The following is a 21,277-nucleotide window of genomic DNA, read 5'->3' on the forward strand; positions in this document are numbered from 1 at the left end:
CCGTGATGGCGCGCTGACCCACGGGAACCCCTGGGCTGCCGGCTGCCGCAGCGGTGCCCTGACCCAGGGGACACCCTGGGCTGCTGGCGGCTGCTGCCGCTGGCAGCTCAGACTCCCTCTCTGTCCCAGCAGCAGCGGCTGCTCAACCATTTAAAAAAATATTTGGGGGCGCCGCTTTTTGGCACCCCCAAATCTTGGCGCCCTAGGCAACCGCCTAGTCCACCTGAATGGTTGCACCGGCCCTGACCCAGTCCCTTGTCTTCTGGACATATGCAGTGTGACCATTCCACTGCCTCTGTGGAAGGAGGGCAATCCAATTTACTGGCTTCACCACTGTTCAGGGCATCTTTATATTACATATGGGCTTAGCACCAAGCACTTAGAAGCGTCTATAGTAAAACCAAATTGAAGTGTATTTAACACAGCTTGAGTAAAGATTCAAACGAAAGCAGATACAAGGATTTTGAAACAATAAGGTTACAGGTAAAAGAAAAACATCCAATTCAATCTGTAACCTATACTTATTAACTAGTTACTTTCTTGACCCAATGGTCAGTCCCTGTAGTGCTTGCCCAGTCCAGAAAGCTGGGATCCACCTTTCATGAGACGCCCCCGCTGGCAGTGTCTTCCCCGTAATGGATAACACCTTGTGCCCTTTCTCATGCTCTTATAACAGTTACAGACTATTGTCTTTTAGCCCAAAGGGGTCCCCTATTCAAAGACTTGTCTCTGGGTTCTTTTGTCTTTGTAAACACTGATGTCTGCATCTTGCCCAGACTATGAACACAGGGCTGGGCTGAATCGAGGATGCTGATTGTTCTCAGTGTTGATTGAGTCAGTTCAGAGACCTGCTTTACCTCCGGTGACAAGTTTCACTTCAACAGTTTTGAAACCTACTATCCTACATTTTTCTTCTCAAGGCCATGTCTACATCTAAAATTTTGCAGCGCTGGTTGTTACAGCTGTATTAGTACAGCTGTATAGGGCCAGCGCTGCAGAGTGGCCACACTTACAGCAACCAGCGCTGCAAGTGGTGTTAGATGTGGCCACACTGCAGCGCTGTTGGGCGGCTTCAAGGGGGGTTCCGGGAACGAGAGAGCAAACCGGGAAAGGAGACCAGCTTGATTACCAGAGGCTTCCTCCTTCCACGGAGGTCAAGAAAAGCGCTGGTAAGTGTCTACATTGGATTACCAGCGCTGGATCACCAGCGCTGGATCCTCTACACCCGAGACAAAACGGGAGTACGGCCAGCGCTGCAAACAGGGAGTTGCAGCGCTGGTGATGCCCTGCAGATGTGTACACCTTCAAAGTTGCAGCGCTGTAACTCCCTCACCAGCGCTGCAACTTTCTGATGTAGACAAGCCCTTAAACTCTTTCCCATACAAACATTGTGCAATAACCATGACAATTAGCGAGTTCTTAGCTTTCAGCAGAGACTGCACACAACTCTCTTCAGTGAAATATTGAGAAGAGAAGCTAGTCAGACACAGGTGTAATATGCCCACCTGGGCAGGCCTGGGCATTTCTGTGTCACAGAAGGTTATTTTGTTCTCATATTTGTCTGGTTTTTTTATTGCCAACATTTAAGCAAACAAAAGAATGAATCATCATAGGCTATAGCCCATCATAGGCTAGAATGGTAGGTAAAAGCTCCATGGCAGGGATTTGGGGAAAACATACAATGCATACCTAACTCTTGGATATTCTGAATACAAAGCTTTCTGTCTGAATAAAAAGGAATATCTCCCAGTCACTTAAAATAATGAAGTACAGGCTGGTTAATCAGTTTGTACATTTGTCAGCAGTTCATGATTTCCCATAATAATAATAATAATAATAATAATAATAATAATAATAATAATTTAAGGCTTTCAGACATATAAACATCTGAATAAACCAACGTACCAAGCCCAGACTAGACAGGTTTGATTGGGATCATTTTGTGGAGTAAAAACATTTTATGTCTCATGTTATAGCTTATGTTATAGCTCAAGATTACTGCTATAGGGCTCGATCATGTGAGGGTCTGAGTGACACAGCTGCCATTTTCTTCAGTGGGAGTTGGTGATAGGCCTTGTATAATCAATGGAGTAAAATAACAAAACTTAATCCTAATTTCAGAGCACTTAACATCTTGGTTTCAAAGAAACCTTACTTGGCAAATGTAACCCTTACTGCTAAAGTATCAGCAGTTATAAGACTCTTAAATCTGCCATTAGAGTGAAACAGGAAAGTACATTTTCAGTCCTGGTACTCATGGGGGATGCGTGGATATCCAGTGCTATAAATACTGAGGAATTTGTGTTACCTTATAAAAGCAAGATCTGCCCACACATTATGCCAGAAATGCGAGTGCTCTTAACACATTACACACGGTCGGTGCCAGCACTAGAAACTGATTCTCATAAGTGTTAAACATATGCACTTTTCAGTCATTCCTGGGAAGCCATTGAAGCTGAAAAAGGCCTTATCCTGGAAGATGTTAAATACCCTCAATTCCCCTTCAGATCAATGGGAGATGAGGCCATTCCAAACCGTGTTAGATCTGGTTTAAAAATTATCAAAATAATCCATTAGTTTGCAACAAATAAAGTATTATATAGAGAGGAACATGTAAATAGCTAGATATTTAGTTAAACAGGAAATACATCCTGAAGTAGATGTATCCAGATCATCCAAATTTACAGGTGTTTAAAAACACTTGTGCATAATACTGCTACAGATGTCTATGGGACAAATCGTGCAATCCTTTTTCACAAAAATCCCATCAAAGTCTGAGAAATAAGGCCTGCAGGATTTTTCTGTTTATCTACAACACTAAGTCAGAAATAAGGTTAAGGAAAAGAGAGCCCATATGTAATATAAAGATATATGGATCATAATCTCTAAACAATGACTGTAGAGATAGTCCTCTGATCAGAAACAGACAAACTGTGAGGGAGACAAGGTGGGTGAGATCATAATATATCTTTTATTGGACCAACTTCTGTTGGTGAGAGACACAAGCTTTTGAGCAGCTACCCAGAGCTCTTCTTCAGGTCTGGGAAAGGTACTCAGAACTCACAGCTAAACACAAGGTGAAACAGATTGTTTAGCATAAATAGTTAACAGATATTGTAAGAGACCATTGAAGGTGAAATGGCCAGTTAGCATCATTGGAATCATATGACAAAAAATTGTGGGGGGTTAGTGGGTTGCAGATTGTTGTAATAAGCCATAAATCCAGGGTCTTTTTTAAAAACAGGATTTTTAGTGTCTAGCAAAGTTATGAATTTAAGCTCCCAGGCTCCTCTTTTGAAGTGTTGCACACATTTTCTTTGAGGGTGGGGACTGAGAGGTCAGATATAGAGTGATAGTTTTGTGATAACTGTTTGCCCTTGGATAATAGGGTGTTTTTGTCTTTTATCATTTTCCTGTGTGAATTCACGTGAGAACATAGTGATTGTCTGGTTTCACCCACATAGTTTTTATTTATTTAATTCACTGGATAAGATATACCGCATGTTGTGATAGACATCTGCAGAATCCATGGATAGGGTTGCCAATTTTGGTTGCACATATTCATGGAGTTTCATCACATGATATAATCTTTAATGAAAGATTAATCTTTAATTTCTGGAGCCTCCAGGACAATCCTGGAGGTCTGGCAACCCGACCAATGGATTTGGAAAGTGTTGGGTAGGGGGTGGGGGTTGATCATCATAACAGTGGGGATGTGACTGCAGGTTTTGCATCTGTTGTTCTGTCAGGGGCTGGTGCTGCTTTGAGTTGGCCTATGAGGAGCTTGCTTCTGATGATGTGCTTGGAGAGGTTGAGGACATTGTTTAAAGGCCAAAAGAGGGGGGTTAGGAAAGACTTCTTTCAGGACGGGGTCCCCATCGAGTATGGATTGTAATTGTTTAATGATACCCTATATAGGTTCCAGTGTGATATTGTAGGTGATAACTAGGGGTGTACGATCGGAGATTTTTGGTTTTGGGGTTTTTTTTATTCATATTGAAGCAGATTCTCTCAGAGTATTTGGGTGATAAAAACACCATATCTCCCAACCAACCCAGCTACAACAGCACTGCAAACAGGTCAGCTATATGGGTGGTTACACTGGCATCAGCCCTCGGTTTCACAGTCCCCTTGAACAGAAAGGCTAAATATAAAAATACATTACTCAGTTAAGTTTTATGCGAGAGACGCAGGAGTGACATTCCATTGGTGACATTTAGCTTTTCCTTGCATTGTGAACTGGGCCTGAGATACATTTTGATTGTCTGTTGCACACAATAGTCTATAGGTCATTCACCAAGGGAAATAACATCAGCTTGGTGCTAGGAAAGCTGTGGAGCAATGATGTCAACTCTGTGATTTAACCTGGAGCAAGTTGTCATCCTAGTAAATGTCATTTCATATCAAAGTCCCTTCCAGCCTGGAAAGTACAAGTGAAATATCCACAGGGGAAAAATCCAACCTGAAATCCTTTTGATGAAATGTAGATGTTGTTTTGTTACCATGTTAGTGACTGTTGCAATTTCCAGGAGCTGCTAAGTTTCTGAATTTTTGCATTAGTTTGGGCACATATGGATTGGCTGTTTGTTACCAATGAACACAGCCTTCATCCTGACATTGGCCTTGTACCGTTGCACCATATGCATTGTGCTTTGTACTCTCTTCTGAAGCTTTGTATTATAAAATAAAGCCCATGTCTGGTTCCAAAAGTGGGGGCTAGGGCATTCATTTTCATAGTGAAGAACTGACTGTTAAATATGGCTTAACAGACCAACCCATGAGCAAGGTCATTCTGGCCGTAAATCACTGGTTATTATCTTCTTTTCATTAAATATATGTAAGGCCCCATTGTGAGTTTCATGCCAGGACCCAGGCTGCACCAGGAGCCCCCGGGAATAATTCTCAGACAGAATTCTTCCTGGAGACTCCCAGAGAGCACATGATACAGTAGCAGCTCTGCCACCCCTTCAGTGGGTGCCACGTGGATGCTCCTTTCCATGCCCAGAAAGCTCTGGTAACCAGTGGGAACGAAATAAGAGAGATGGTCCCACCCTACCCTCTGAGCTACCCAGGGCTGTCAAGAGTGGGTTCGGGCCCCGGTGAAAAAATTTTTTCGGGCCCCCTAGCAAGGGTGGACTGGCTAAACAGGGCCGATGAAGCCAGGCCTCAGGCCCCCTTCCAGACCTCCGGGGGCCCTGATAATTTGTATTGGCTTCCTCCCCTTCTCGTCGGCCCTGGAGCTACCTCTCTAGGTTAGTTAGCACCTGCAGGAGTAGTAACGGAGAGAAATGCCTGTATTCCACAGTAGTTTTGTATCTGAACAGCAGGATTGTGTCTGGAGCCTACAGAAAGGTACAAGAGAATGAAGAGGAGGACTGCTTGTGTCCTCTGCACTTTCTTCTTCATAATATGCCCCAAGCTCAAATCACAGATGGTTCTTTTAAAATACATCTCTACCCCAATATAACACTGTCCCTCAGGAGCCAAAAAAAAATCTTACCGCGTTATAGGTGAAACCACATTATGTTGAACTTGCTTTGGTCTGCCAGAGCGTGCAGTCCCACCTGCCCGGAGTGTTGCTTTACTGGATTATATCTGAATTCGTGTTATTTCGGGTCACGTTATATTGGGGTAGAGGTGTAATAAGTGTGAGATCAGTCCCTGGTGAACTTCAAATAATGCTGGTCCAAATTATTTCCACTTAATGTTAACTAGGAATCCTTTTTCATTGCCTGAAAAGCCAAGATGTGACAACAAGGAAAATGCAGAAATGTGCTGCCGTATGTAGGGTTACACATATTCAATAAGGACCTTATTTAAAAGGGGTTTTGATCTGATAATGCTATATGCCCAAGAAAAGATCTAGAAAAATCAAAGAGCATAATTTTGATCTCAGTTCTATTGCTCCTACTTCACACAAAGATCCAACAATATTTTGAAGTTATGGGTGTGGATCTTTTAAAGGGCAGAATAGAGCTCATAAATTAAAATTCTCATGTTATCTGTTGTATTTAATCTGTCTGCCTATCTCACCTAATCTATATCTGTAGGTATCTAATCTAAAAGGTCACATTCTCAGCTTGTGTAAATCACTGTAGCACCACTGACTTGCTCCATCTGAGGAACATTATATTTTTTAATTTGCCATCTCTCACCGTGACACTGAAGCTCTGGGGTTTCAGGCATTTATTTCACATTGCTACTGCATTTGTGTTGCAATTTCTTTATGTTAAGAAAAGCAAAAGCTCAGTGTCACAATACCAGTGACTCACTAGCTGATAGCAAGATCCATTATCATAAGAACGGCCATACTAGGTCAGACCAAAGGTCCATATAGCCCAGTACCCTGACTTCCGACAGTGGCCAATGCCAGGTGCCCCAGAGGGAATGAACAGAACAGGTAATCATCAAGTGATCCATAGAATCATAGAATATCAGGGTTGGAAGGGACCTCAGGATGTCATCTATTCCAAACCCCTGCTCAAAGCAGGACCAATCCCCAACTAAATCATCCCAGACAGGGCTTTGTCAAGCCTAACTTAAAAACCTCCAAGAAAAGAGATTCCACCACCTCCCTAGGTAACCCATTCCAGTGTTTCACCACCCTCCTGGTGAAAACGTTTTTCCTAATATCCAACCTAAACCTCCCCCACTGCAACTTGAGACCATTACTCCTTGTTCTGTCATCTGCTACCACTGAGAACAGTCTAGATCCATCCTCTTTGGAACCCCCTTTCAGGTAGTTGAAAGCAGCTATCAAATCCCCCCTCATTCTTCTCTTCTGCAGACTAAACAATCCCAGTTCCCTCAGCTTCTCCTCATAAGTCATGTGCTCCAGCCCCCTAATCATTTTTGTTGCCCTCTGCTGGACTCTTTCCAATTTTTCCACATTATTCTTGTAGTGTGGGGCCCAAAACTGGACACAGTACTCAGATGAGGTCTCACCAACGTCAAATGGAGGGGAATGATCACGTCCCTTGATCTGCTGGCAATGCCCCTACTTATACAGCCCAAAATGCCGTTAGCCTTCTTGGCAACAAGGGCACACTGTTGACTCATATCCAGCTTCTTGTCCACTGTAATCCCTAGGTCCTTTTCTGCAGAACTGCTGCCTAGCCGTTTGGTCCCTAGTCTGTAGCAGTGCATGGGATTCTTCCATCCCAAGTGCAGGACTCTGCACTTGTCCTTGTTGAACCTCATCAGATTTCTTTTGGCCCAATCCTCTAATTTGTCTAGGTCCCTCTGTATCCTATCCTTACCCTCCAGTGTATCTACCACTCCTCCCAGTTTAGTGTCATCTGCAAACTTACTGACAATGCAGCCCACGCCATCTTCCAGATCATTAATGAAGGTATTGAACAAAACCAGCCCCAGGCTGACCCTTGGGGCACTCTGCTTGATACCAGCTGCCAACTAGACATGTAGCCATTGATCACTACCCGTTGAGCCTGACAATCTAGCCAGTTTTCTACCCACCTTATAGTCTATTCATCCAGCCCATACTTCTTTAACTTGCCAGCAAGAATACTGTGGAAGACCGTATCAAAAGCTTTGCTAAAGTCAAGGAATAACACGCCCACTGCTTTCCCCTCATCCACAGGGCCAGTTGTCTCCTCATAGAAGGCAATTAGGTTAGTCAGGCATGACTTGCCCTTGGTGAATCAATGCTGACTGTTCCTGATCACTTTCCTCTCGTCTAAGTGCTTCAGAATTGATTCCTTGAGGACCTGCTTCATGATTTTTTCCAGGGACTGAGGTGAAGCTGACTGGTCTGTAGTTCCCTGGATCCTCCTTCTTTCCTTTTTTAAAGATGGGCACTACATTAGCCTTTTCCCAGTCAACCAGGACCTCCCCCAATCGCCATGAGTCTTCAAAGATAACGGCCAATGGCTCTGCAATCATATCCGCCAACTCCTTTAGCACTCTTGGATGCAGCGCATCCGGCCCCATGGACTTGTGCTCATCCAGCTTTTCTAAATAGTCCTGAACCACTTCTTTCCCCACAGAGGACTAGTCACCTCCTCCCCATGCTCTGCTGCCTAGTGCAGTAGTCTGGGAGCTGACCTTGTTCATGAAGGCAGAGGCAAAACAAGCACTGAGTCCATTAGGTTTTTTCACATCCTCTGTCTCTAGGTTGCCTCCCTCATTCAGTAAGGGGCCCACACTTTCCTTGACTTTCTTCTTGTTGTTAACATACCTGAAGAAACCCTTCTTGTTACTCTTAACATCTCTTGCTAGCTGCAACTCCAAGTTTGATTTGGCCTTCCTGATTTCACTCCCGCATGCCTGAGCAATATTTTTATACTCCTCCCTGGTCATTTGTCCAGTCTTCCATTTCTTGTAAGCTTCTTTTTTGTGTTTAAGATCAGCATGGCATACATCACCCATTAACAAAATTAGTAGGTTTTCTATTCAGACCTCTGCAATTGCTTTGTATTTGAGGGATTTTGTTACCTTTTTTATCATGTTGGTTTATGGTTTGTGTTTGAGAGTTCCTTTCTTCTAGTTCAAAAAGTGTCATTTAGTTGCCTAGGCTTATGTGTTGTGCAATTTCATTAAAGAGATTGCTGAAGGACAGGTTTCATTATAATTCCAATATAAAGCTTTTGTGTAGGTTTCAATTATAATGAATACAGACTTGGAAGCTTGATCTCCTTGTACTTTGGCTCAATGATAGTTTCACACAGCAATGGAAGTTAATACAAAATGTAGCTCTGTATAGTCGCGCAACAAAATAATAAAAGAGTGTTTAAAATTAAAACACAAAACCACAAGAGAAAAGAAACTTCCTCTAATGGCCATATAAACTGCTGATCTTCTGCTTCACATACAAGGCATGTAATAGCACTTCATACATTGTGTATATTGATCTTGCAGAATTATTGGTTTTCCCCTCCCCCTGTAGGGTGCAGAAGAAATGGGAAGGCCAGAAACTCCATTTCAGTGCTCTCAAAACTATCAGATGGAGGGAAACACACTCAGAGAAGCAGCATCCACCTGCTCCCTCCAGTCCTGTGAAACCTCATCTGTGCAAAAACTCATGGCCGGGGTCCTGGATTTTGACAGGGGCATGACTGAGTGAAGGTAGTGGCACTGGGGGATCAGCGGCTGTGCATGGCACCATTCCTCCAAGAAACCTGCTGGCAAATTCTTATGGAAGTTAATAGCAACCCTGAAATCATTAACTTCCACAAGTTCCGTTCCATGCTGTCAGCCCCCTCCAAAGGGGTCCCAGGGCTCAGAGGTAGGTGGTAAGCATGGCAGCCTGGCTCCTGATCAGCCATGGTGCTGTGGTAGAGGAGAGTCCAAAGAGTAGCGCAGAGGGGCAGATCACCTGTGTAGCTGCTTCAAGATCCATGAATCTTAGAACATCAATGTCTTTGGGCCCTACTAAAGTCAGTAGAAAGATTCCCAGGGACTTCACTGGGAGCTGACTTATACCTGGTAGGGCCATGCCTCCAGGCCTCTCTGCAATTGCCATCCCACCAGCAAGGCTAGGCCTCAGGAATTCAGGAAGTACAAACGCACATATTTCCCTGGATCACTTTCCCCTTCCCATGGTTCTTCTGCAGGTAGGAATGAGGGGAGGTTGTGGAATCCTCATCATTGCAGGATTTTAAGAGCATGTTAGACACAAACTTGTCAGGGATGGTCTAGGTTTACTTGGTTGTGCCTCATTGCAAGGGGCTGGACTGATGACTTCTCAAGGTCCTGTCCAGCCCCCCTACATTTCTATGACTCTATGAATGATGAGGGGATTTCTAGAATACATAAACTAAGCACATGCCTCTTGGTGGGGTCTTCAGTATTGGGCTGAATACATTGGAAATAGGCTGTCTATTGAGCTTATCCGTACTTTCTGCTTCCAGATGGACTGGAAACCCCACCTTAAAAGCCCTTTATCCTGATGTTTCAGTACTTATGCTTACGGTCCCAGCCAGACCAAGAGCTGCAAAGGTTCATGGAAAAGAGTGTGTGTAGGGGGAGATTCAAAACAGGTTAATTGAAATTTTTCATACCTCAAACACGGTTTGGTTGGGGAGTTTGGCAAAGATCCTGATTAGGTCTTACTTTATCCAAAACCCAAATGAGACTGTGTTTATTGTTTATTAATCTTTGCTGTAATCCATGTTAAAGTGTCTCTTTAAAAATAAAAAATATCCGACACCATTGCTGTAACTAAGGCTACGTCTGTACTGAACATCACATGTGGTGTCTTGTAGGATACGGGTAGCTACGCGCCTCAGTGAAAAGAAGGCTGTGTCCACACTGAAAGTGAAAGTCTGTGGCAGGGGGAGGCAGCAGGGAAAGGCTCTGACATCTCCCTGCAGTAGGGAAAGGCTACAGCAATGATGGGGAGGCACAGCTTGGGCGAGTAGAGAGCCATGTAGGATATGTACCCGGGTACACACCCACAGGGTTCAGGCACGTCTTTATTCTACTCACCTATGCCGTGCCTCACAATCTACAGTGCTGTTTACAGATGTGTTTGTACTGTATGTACTCTACAGGCCGCTGAAAGTAGTGCACAGTGTAGATGTACCTTATTTAACAAACTAGTGCTACCATGGCAGCTTCTGCATGAAGAATGAGCTCAGACTGATGACATAGCAAAAAGGAAAAAAGAGCATAAACAGTGATAAAAGTAGTAACCACTGGTTTTGGCAAGTAAGCTGAGTGAATGTGACCTGGAAATTATAGAGCAAGTGTGTTTATGAAACAATATGAGCCTTGTTCACAGAGAATTGCAACAGCATCCACCGTTCTAATTTATGCCATTATTTCGGTCAGCAATCTCGAGATTTGAAATGGCAAGGCAGGATGGGTAACTAAATTGGTGCAGCCAGTCTCATCAGAAGCTGCTGCTTCTTCCAAACAAACTGTGCCTATGAGTGGAGGATCTCAAACAGAGGAATGCCATAATACAGTTCATCTCTTTCCTTGCTTCACTAATTTTTTTCTAACTTTAAATTTCCTATTGATTTCAATCTTCCCCTACTTGAGAGATTTCAAAAAAGTTAGCAAGCTTGCTCTCTCCATGGTTCTATCCAGCTTCACTCAGCTTGAACCCAGACATGGATTTTGAAACTCTCCAGTGGTGCAGATGGATGAAGAAAACAAAGAACCATCCACACTACTGACATCCTGAGAGCACCTACGTGTTTGCTCCTACAGCCAAATTCAGGCCTAGTGGAAGCAGGTTAAACTTCACTGACTTCACCGGCACGTCTGTTGGAGTTGCACCCGGTTACACCGGTATATAGCCACTAACTCAGAGGAATAAGAATAATGATGGATCATGAGAGTGTAAATTCCACCATCACTTGTTGCCTTAAATGTTGCTCTTACATTTATATTCTCTAAGTCCATGAAACACACAAACCACTTAATACAAACACAACTTTAAAAAATGGGCATTTGTTTCTTCAAGTTCTTCTTTTTATATGTGATTTGTTGCTGAACCAGGTCTGTGCTGTTTAGTTTCTTTCCAGACTCCAATTTTTTCATGTAAATAGAATGATTTTTAACTGTGTTTCAACAGAGAGCAGTGGAAATCCACTTCTTTCCTATTAATTATTGTTAGATAAAGTGTAAAATCAGAAAACAGAAATACAAATTATGTCATCAGAAAGCTAGACTCATATTCTAGATCCAGAGTAACACCTATGACAGCAATAGAATTGCCTTCCCTAAGGCAACGCATAATGCCTTGTTAAGTCTGTATTGTGAATTGAAGTGTCTGTGTGTGTGTGTCTGTGGTAATAATTTCTGTATCTTTGTTATTATTTGTTTAATACAAGTAGTACTGTGGTGGTGCCCAGGAGCTCCAGTCATTGACTAGGACTCAAATGTGCTGGGACCAGTACAAATACAAACCAAAAAGATGGTCCCTGCCTATCATAACCTAGTCCCAGATTTGGACCTTAGCGTCCAAAATATGGGGGTTAGCATGAAAACCTCCAAGCTTAGTTACCAGCTTGGACCTGGTAAAGCTACCACCACCCAAAAAATTAGAGTGTTTTGGGCCACTCTGGTCCCCCCAAACCTTCCCTGGGGACCCCAAGACCCAAATCCCTTGAGTCTCACAACAAAGGGAAATAAACCTTTTCCCTTCCCCCCTCCAGGTGTTCCTGGAGAGATACACAGAAACAAGCTCCGTGAATCTAAACAGAGGGATTCCACCCTCCCCGTTTCCAGCCTTGGAAAACAGAAGTACCGAGAGCTAATCTCTCTTCCCCCATCACCCAGAGGGAATGCAAAGTCAGGCTAGTAAATCTAACACACACAGATTTCCCCCTGACTTCTTCCTCCCACCAATTCCCTGGTGAGCACAGACTCAATTCCCTGGAGTTCCCCACTAAAGAAAAACTCCAACAGGTCTTAAAAAGAAAGCTTTATGTAAAAAGAAAGAAAAATACATAAAAATGGTCTCTGTATCAAGGTGACAAATACAGGGTCAATTGCTTAAAAGAAATATGAATAAACAGCCTTATTCAAAAAGAATACAATTCAAAACACTCCAGCAACTACACCCATGTAAATACAAAAGAAAACAATAGAAACCTTACTGCCTTACTATATTGGTACATACAACTTGGAAACAGAAGATTAGAAAGCAGGAAACAGAAATCCTCTCATAGCCGAGAGAGAGAGACAGACCGAAGACCCGAGAACAAAGGACTCACACACAAACTTCCCTCCACCCAGATCTGAAAAAGTCTGGTTTCCTGATTGGTCCTCTGGTCAGGTGTTTCAGGTACTTCTTTCCAGGTGTAAGAGACATTAACCCTTAGCTATTTGTTTATGACACTGCCCCATAAAGATTATGATCTCAGACTTTACCGATTGTGCTTTCTTCTCTCTACAGGCCTCAACACAGCAAGATGTGAGAAATTACAAAAAGAGAAGGAGGAACTGGAGAGAAGGTTTGAGGAGGAGGTGAGGAAGCTGCATTGGCAACAGCAAGAAGAGCTGCGTGCCCTTGAGGAGAGGTTGCAGTTACAGTACAGGGGCAAAATGGACCTCTTGCAAGAGGAACACAGTCTTCAACTTGTGAGGATCAAGTGTCAGCACCAGGAACAGGTCAGCCATAAGTTATTCATGTTAAGGGGATAGAGCAATGCAATTACAGTTCGGTTACTGTCCATCTGAATGTTGTGACCTTCACCAGTATGAAGACATTGTAACAAGCTGATAACTAGTAGAAGATCCAATTTTCTTACCCTTCCTAGTCTAAAGAAAAGCACATACTTCTGACTGTACAGTGCCTTTCATTCACACATCCTAAAGTGCTTTACAAATAACTCACTTGTGCGGTACCAAATATAAATATTGGGCCCTGTCCACCACCCTTAGTCACAATGAGCAGTACCGTATCCCACTGATTTGAATTAATCTACATGTTAAGTAAGATACTTCTCAATGCAAGTAAGGGCAGCAGAAGCCTACCCAGTTACATTTCAAATTACAGATAAAGTGGGCAGAGCAGTGAAGTGACTTACCCAACCGCACATGTTTTGTCAACGACACAGGATAAAATCCATGTTTCCGGACTTCTGTAGTTCAATCATTAGACCAGGGGTCAGCAACCTTTCAGAAGTGGTGTGCCGAGTCTTCATTTATTCACTCTAATTAAAGGTTTCGTGTGCCAGTTATACATATTAACGTTTTTAGAAGGTCTCTTTCTATGTCTATAATATCTAACTAAACTATTGTTGTATGTAAAGTAAATAAGTTTTTTTAAATGTTTAAGAAGCTTCATTAAAAATTAAAATAAAATGCAGAGCCCCCTGGACTGGTGGCCAGGACCGGGCAGTGTGAGTGCCACTGAAAATCAGCTCGTGTGCCGCCTTCGGCCCCCGTGTCATAGGTTGCCTACCCCTGCATTAGACATTATTGCCTCTAACTGAGCACATAACTTGGACTATGAGCCTCAGGTATTTCTCCTGCTTTTCTTTCCTAAATAAATGGGATTACATAGCATATAGTGTTTTTAGCCTTATTTTTTAATACGTTAACTGCGTGGCCATTTTAACTCACAGATGGGCCTGCTACTGCACTCGTGTGAGACCGTGGTAGAATTGGATGTGCTAGCAGGATGCTCTGCTGTGGTTTATGGAAATGACTCCTTCCATTGACTTTGATTTAATTATTCATATTGCACACAATTAACAATTGACGTGGTTAAAAAGATTTCAGTCCTGGCAGACTTTACCCAAAGACTAAAGGCAAATCGACACTACAGTGCTACATCAGCACAGTTGCACCACTGTAGCACATGCGGTGAAAACATGCTATGCCGACAGGAGAGCGCTTGCTGTTGGCATAATTACTCCATCTCAGCAGAAACAGAAGCTATGTTCACAGGACAGTGTCTCCAACTGACACAGCGCTGGCATCGATGGTGCAAAACTTGCGTCTCTTGAGGGGAAGCTTTTTCGCACCCCTACACAACATATGTTAAATCCACTTAAGCACTAATGTAGATCTGCCCTAACAAACGCTATTCATGGAAAGCTCTTCTCATTTTAATTTCCATTCTTCATCATGTCTGGGTGGAATCTAACCCTGAAACCTAAGAAACAGAGTAGTCCTGTTGCCTGCAGGGTCTCATGGCTGAAATTTCACATAGGGATGCATGTACAGTACTTTGATTCTTTAATATGTATCTCATAGTTTAGAGTTTGGAGTGAAAGCCTGGGACTCAGAATTCCAGGGTTCTATTCTTGGCTTTGCTTCTGAAACACTGAGCGATCTTGGGAAAGTCATCTAACTTTTCTGGCCGTGATCCTTGTACCTTCTGTAATCGTTTGCAATTGTGTGAGTTGGATTTAAAGCACTAATCAATCAGAATGACCCTGACTATGCACAACAGTAAATGACTGCATAGTGGTGCAAGGCATGAGAATGAGTTCCAATGTCTCTGAGTTCATCATGGGTGACGCAAAATCCTGCTCTGAATCCCAGCTAGCTCTAGCCAGGATAACTGCATAGCCGCAAGCTCTCCAGTGTAGCTTAACGCTGAAAAGGAAGCTTTTTGTCTGAGAATGTACATAGAAAATATCCGTCTTCCTCCATTTCTAGCCTGAAGGTGTCTGTTCACATATTGTTTATTTTTTTTCCCTCACAGTCAGTGAACCAATAATCTCTTACGGCAGATTCTACTTAATGTCTTTATTAAGGATGTTTTCCTTCAGTCTCCTATGTATGTTTGATTCCTTTGTGGCAGGGATGGGAGTGCTCTCGCTGGGGTTTGACCATTCTGAAGTGCTAAATCCTTTTATAGTTATTGATCTTAAATCCTTCCCAAGTGTGCTGTTTTACCCAGTGCTTTTGTCTGAGTATTGATTTCCTAGTATGTGGTGGGAAGAGTTGTGAAAGTTTGAGTCAAAGGGTCTTTGTGTTTTAAGCTAGAGAGTTTCCTTATCTTCGCTCTTAATCTTTTACCATCTATATTAAACCATACTTCTTGTTGTTTTTATTCCTTTTATGTTGAGTCATTTTTGTTTGTTAAAGATGTCTTGTTGTGAAGTCTGTGTACTATTGGACATTACTGATTGTTTGGAAACTGACAGGTGAGGTTTTCAATTGCTGAGGATTTAAGCTTTGGGTTTTTTTGTTCTTTGTTTTCTTTGCAGTGCTGTGTTTCTATTTATTTCTTGGGCAGCTCTTAGAGATATTAGACAGGATGGTGCTTTGCTCTTACTCAGGTTATAAAATAAGTTGACTCAGGTCACACAGGTTGTGCTGGGATTGGATTCTTAGCATATTTGTCTTGCTCGTTTCCCAGTCTGTTATGGTTTAATCCGCCACATTATTGCCAGCTGAAGCAATGGAAGTAAGTCTATCTCATTCAAGGGTTGCAGTGTCCCATACAAAAATATGAATTAGTCTTCAGGGCTGTCAGTCCAACACTAAGTTAAATCAAGATTTTTTTAAAATCCAAAGTAAAGTTGTGTTTCAGGTTTTCAAACATTTTCCTAATGATCTTACCCATGTTCAGCGCTCTCCAGCTCGTTACACTTCTCTAGTTTGGGCCTCCTCTCAATATTTATTCATTAGTAAATGAATTAATTAATTTCATGGTCCATCAATGGCTGTTAGTCAAGATGATCAAGGTTAGGGTGACCAGATGTCCTGTTTTTAAGGTGACAGTCCTATATTTAAGCCCTCCTGCAGTTGTCCCAATTTTTTCTTTAAAAATGGGCAAATTGTCCCATATTTTCTGTCTCTCCCCTGCCTGCTCCCTCCGTCAGTACTGGCAAGTCCTGCTGCTGGCCAGATCCCTGATCGCCAGCCTCTTGCCCACCAGCGGTAAGGGGGGTATCCAGTGGCTGACGATTGGAGTGGGTAGTGCAAGGCTGGTGGTGGGGCAAAGCTGAAGAGCACAGGGCCAGCTTCTCCCTCTGCTGGTCCTTCGGTGCAGCCCCTGCTGGGTGCTGGCTCTTGACTAGCAGGGCCCCACCCTCTATCCCATTTCCAAACAGCACTGGCTGCACGCTGCGGTGGCTGGTGAGTGTGGGCAGGCACCAGGCAGCATCCGGTTATGTGTTACCTCTGCTGCCCACCCATCGGTCCTTTAGGTCCTCTCCCTCTCGCTCTCCTCTCCCTACTTTGCCCTTTTACCCACCAGCCCAGCTGCTCCTCCATATCCTCCCTGGCGGGATATATCCCACTCCCAGTGCTGCACGGGGAACCAGCCTCTGGTCAGAGCACTCAGCTCACCAACAGCCTGGTTGGCAGGCTCTTTCCTTCCCCCACTGCCTCGGCTGGGCCAGCGCCCTAGGAAAGCCCAAGACCCTCCGACCTGGGGCACTAGCAAGGAGGAGCCGAGCCCTGCGTGTGCCAAAGCCCCTCACAGTGCTGGCACGGGGAAGCCTCTCCACTGCTCAGCGAAGCTCTGGAGTGGTGGGGGTGGGGGCAGAAGCAATTTCCAGCATGTTCGCGCCCCAACCCTGCAGGCTCCACAGCAGCACCCCAGGCAGAGGCTTAGCACCCTCTTCACCTGCGCCACCTCCCCAGCCAGGAGCAGGGCTGCTCCGTCCCCTAGGCACCCTCCTCTGCTGAGTCACCTTTCTGGCCGGGTTCACTGAAGCTCCTGCAGTCTGATTCCCTGGGCCCTGGTGCACAGTGTATCCTTAGGGTTTAACCCCTTCCTGCCCGTGCTATAGTGAAGGGACAGGAGGCAGCTGGGTTATGTCGATGGCCAGCAGCAGCCTGGAGGTGTTATCTTCCTTTGACACTGTGCAAGCAGGAAGGGACAAGCTGCTTCCAGTCACAGGGGAGCTAGAGGGAGGAGGGGGAGATGAGTTCTGCAAAGAGATGGGTCAGGTCATCCCTCCTCTCCCCCCGCCTGCCCGCATCTGGAAGCAGCTCCCATCCCTTCCCTCCCACACAGTGCCGAAAGGCTGCTGCTGGCCACATTCTGGTTTGAACCCTGGCTGAAATCTGGGGAGGGGAGCATGTGACCCAGCATGCCCCCCTACATGTTGCCTCAGGAAGATGCGGCACCAGGTACCAGGAGAGGTGAGTCCATCCCAGAGGCCCAGCCAGGCATGGAGGGCGGAGAGCAGGGAGGGTCAGGAGGGCAGGGAGGGTCAGGTTGGTCGGTCACCCGCCCCCACTCATGTGAGAGAGGTGTATGAGACTGAGGTGTGTGTCATCTCTCGCCATGTCAACTCTAAAGTCTTAAAGATAAGAAGGTAAATAAAAAGAATCCAAGTATGCAGTATTTCTTTTAACAGGGGCTCAGTCCAACTTGATGTTGATTTGAATGTTTGTACTGCCTAGTTCAGATTGATTGCCATTGAACTCGCCTGAATATGAGTAATTTTACCAGGTGTCCCATATTCAGCATAGGAAATATGGTAACCCTAGTCAAGGTTGCAACCCCATGGGCTGGGTGTCCCTAAGCCTCTGACCACTAGAAGCTGGGACTGTATGACAGGGGATGTATCACTCAACAGTTGCCCTCTTCTGTTCACTACCTCTGAAGCATCTGGCATTGGCCACTGTCAGAAGACAGATCTTCTGAACCACTGGTCTGGCCCCACTTGGCCATTCTTATGTTCTTATGCCTTATAACTCCTTTGGGAGGTAGTTGTTACAGACAGAAAAACAAGGTTAGGTGACTTTGTCAGTGAGTCAGTGGTAGAGCTGATTCCATGTGCGAAAGAATCTACCTACTATGAAAAGTGGCAGAGGAGGCTACACTGGAAGAACAAAGGGAGCCAGAAGGAAAACGGGTATGGAGTCAGAAAGTTAGGCTGGGCAAAATCCATGGAGAAATTTTTGAAAACTAGCTTTTTGGCTTTATTGAGAGGGAACATGCCAGTGAAGCTGGTGGAGAAATGAACTCTGCCTCCTGTTTCCTAGATCTCAGAAGATTAGGAATTTAGCATAGTCATTCCAATGGAGTGTTCATACAGAAAGCAAATAAGGCATGAATTAAGATTTAAGCAAGTACAGGGTAAAGAATTCTGGCAGTCCTTCAGAGATGGTGATAGGCTGACATACAAACAGTAGAATATACATACCAGGGGAAGGGGTTGATGGTATTCATACATCAGTACCATCTCACTAAGCCACCCTCTACTCACTCACTCTTTAGATCTCATCTCAGCAACTAAATCCCACTTTGTTTTATGAATAATTCTTAACCATAGCACTATCTCTTCTCATGTTATCATCAAGACAAGTTTGTATAATTTCAAATTCCAAGCAAAATGTATATTTTTCATTCTAAATGTAAATCTTATTTCATTTAATTAGAAATTTGGCAGCTGATGTCTGAGCTAACTTAGCTATTTTGAATGATTATATGTAGTAAAACATTTTTTCTTATCCACACTAGCTCTGTGGCTCTGTCTTTGTTCTCTAATCTAACATTAAGTGTAAATAAAACAGCTGTGTGCATGAAGCAACTTCACAGTGAACAGCTGTTTCACTATAAAAATACAATTGTTTGATACACCACATTACAAAATGATGCAAGAGGATATGTTTGATTAGGGAATGTGATCATTATACCTCACAAAGCCCAGAAGAACAAGTTGACTTATATAGTCCTTCATCTGTGGCAATCAGAAGATTACTCTGATGGAGGCTGGAGAGCCCAGGAAATTGGAAATGGGATACAGGTCTTTTCAGCATTAGGTCATTGGGTCAATAGTGGCAAGGACTCATTGCCATCTGATGGTTTTTCATTAGCCTGTTATGATGTGAGTTGATGGTCCTAGTCCATTTCCGTTAGGACAGTTGTCCAAATCAACAGAAACCACCATCGCAACTGATACTACATGGCACCATGGTAGACTAAGATTTGAACAAACAAAGAAGCAGTGCCTCCTGCTCCAGGTTAGAACAATTTGGAGACGCTCATCTTGTCACGGATGGTGATATGTCTGTTCCATAGAGATGCCACGTGCATCAGTCTCCAGGGGTGCCAACCTGGCACCTTTCAAGAACACTAACTGCACTCAAAATGTAAAGTGTTGGGGGAAACCACCGGTAAAAGAGATTGAAATGATTCTAGAGTCTTATGTGATAGGTTAATTGTATGATCAGCGCTGTCACAAGAAACAACGTAGTCATAGAATTCTTGCAATAGTTAATCAGAATGAGATGGTGATTATTTGTCACCGGACATGTATGTATGAATATTCAAAAGGCTGAGGCTGTTTTACTTGAATTTTTTATGAGCACTGTGTTTCGCTGACAGATACATTACACAATCCCATCATATTTGAATTGATGCACATCTCTGGTGCTAAGAATGAATCTCAGCTAAATTAGGAGGTCTTGATCCTATGTGATTTATTGAGACAAAACTCCCATTGATCTTATTTATATATATTTATTCGTTATTGTCTTTATCATATCAAAAATAAACCAGTGAGTGATCCACCAATGGGAACTGAAGAATAAAGTGCACTTTGTTGAATCACTTCTTAAATATATTCACCTCCTTGCTTATTCAGCCACTGGATTGCCCTAATATCGCAATCAAGTAATTCTATAGTAATATTGCAGTCAAGTAATTCTCACTCCTGGGTCTCATGGCCCTAACAAGAAAAATTTGGAATCTGGCTATATCTTATCCATATGCATTATAATAAAAGATGTGAAGAAAGGATCCATTGATGCTCCTTACGCAAAACCAACGGGTGTGTTAGCTGCATGTAGGCAGTGGAAAGGTTTCCTGTTCCATATATTGTCATGTAGCTTTTGTCATTTTTGTTTGCATCAGTAAGTTACTGCGCTCACTGAAACAACAGGAAAGCTCTCAGTGATCAGTAAGAGAAGATGAAGGGAAACTTGCTGATTTCAGTGGCATCTCAGTGATTTATTTCTGCACTAACTTGAAAATAAGTGTGCGTATATTAACAAAAGGTATCACTGACTTACTGGGATTGGATTAATAAGCATATGAGCATTTTAGCTGGGAATAGGAGTTTGTAATGATGATTCTCTAAATAATTATTGTTCAATTAACAAATTATATTTGCCGATAGCTATGATTTTCACTGTTTTTCTATAAATAAATGCTAAATCTTTTTGGCATCTTCCATTGAGGTTAATTCAAGGTCTTAAAATAAAAATAGTTGTAGTAGAATACTATGAAGGGCAATAAACCAGGATATATTGGATTTGAGTCCATTTATCAGATCATATGGGAGAGTCTGGTTTGTTAATAACATTTCAGTTTGTGGGCTGCTGAAGTTTCTGAACAGATAAATGGCCTTGACAAATTAAAGGTTTTCAGCCTGTGGGGTTTTTTTTTAATATCACCGTTGTTACCATTAAGTTGCAAGAGCAGCAAAGCAGGCTGCAGTGCCCACATCCCTCACTCGGGGAGTCATAACACACTTTCTGCAATTAATCATTACACTTGATAACATAAGAACTGTTGCACTCAATCTGCATCATCTGTAATTTTCCAAGTCCCTGGTGTTTTTGGGTAGTTCCTCCTGTTGGTGCTCCATAGCACTAATATTTTTCTGTCCATAATTTTATTTTGTTGTCTTTTGAACAGGCGGAATATATTTCAGCCACTCACGAAGCTGCAATGTTAGAGATGGAAAATAATCATGCAGTTGCCATTGCAGTACTCCAGGATGAGCATGACAACAAAGTTCAAGGTAATCCTGGGACACTTATACATATGGAGCCATCTTAGTCCTAAAGTTGGGAGTGCTGTGAGATAGGCTTGAAGCTCCTTAATCCCGATCAGATGATGAAATCGCAGTTGGCTGATAACCCTGGCCCTCTAACTTTG

The 21,277-nt window shown here is 43.4% G+C and overlaps 1 protein-coding gene across 4 annotated transcripts in view; it reads left to right on the forward strand.

The window, feature by feature from the left end:
• Nucleotides 1-21,277, forward strand: part of MTUS2 (microtubule associated scaffold protein 2) — a 514,325-nt gene that overhangs the window by 474,875 nt on the left and 18,173 nt on the right. For all 4 annotated transcript variants that reach the window (XM_030562772.1, XM_030562780.1, XM_030562789.1 and 1 more), the window contains 2 exons: nt 12,869-13,083; nt 21,035-21,140. In XM_030562772.1, coding sequence (XP_030418632.1) covers nt 12,869-13,083; nt 21,035-21,140 — 321 coding nt within the window. The remainder of the gene's footprint in view (nt 1-12,868; nt 13,084-21,034; nt 21,141-21,277) is intronic.

The sequence above is a fragment of the Gopherus evgoodei genome, chromosome 1 (genome assembly GCF_007399415.2).
Source record: "Gopherus evgoodei ecotype Sinaloan lineage chromosome 1, rGopEvg1_v1.p, whole genome shotgun sequence".
NCBI classification, from domain to species: Eukaryota; Metazoa; Chordata; order Testudines; family Testudinidae; genus Gopherus; species Gopherus evgoodei.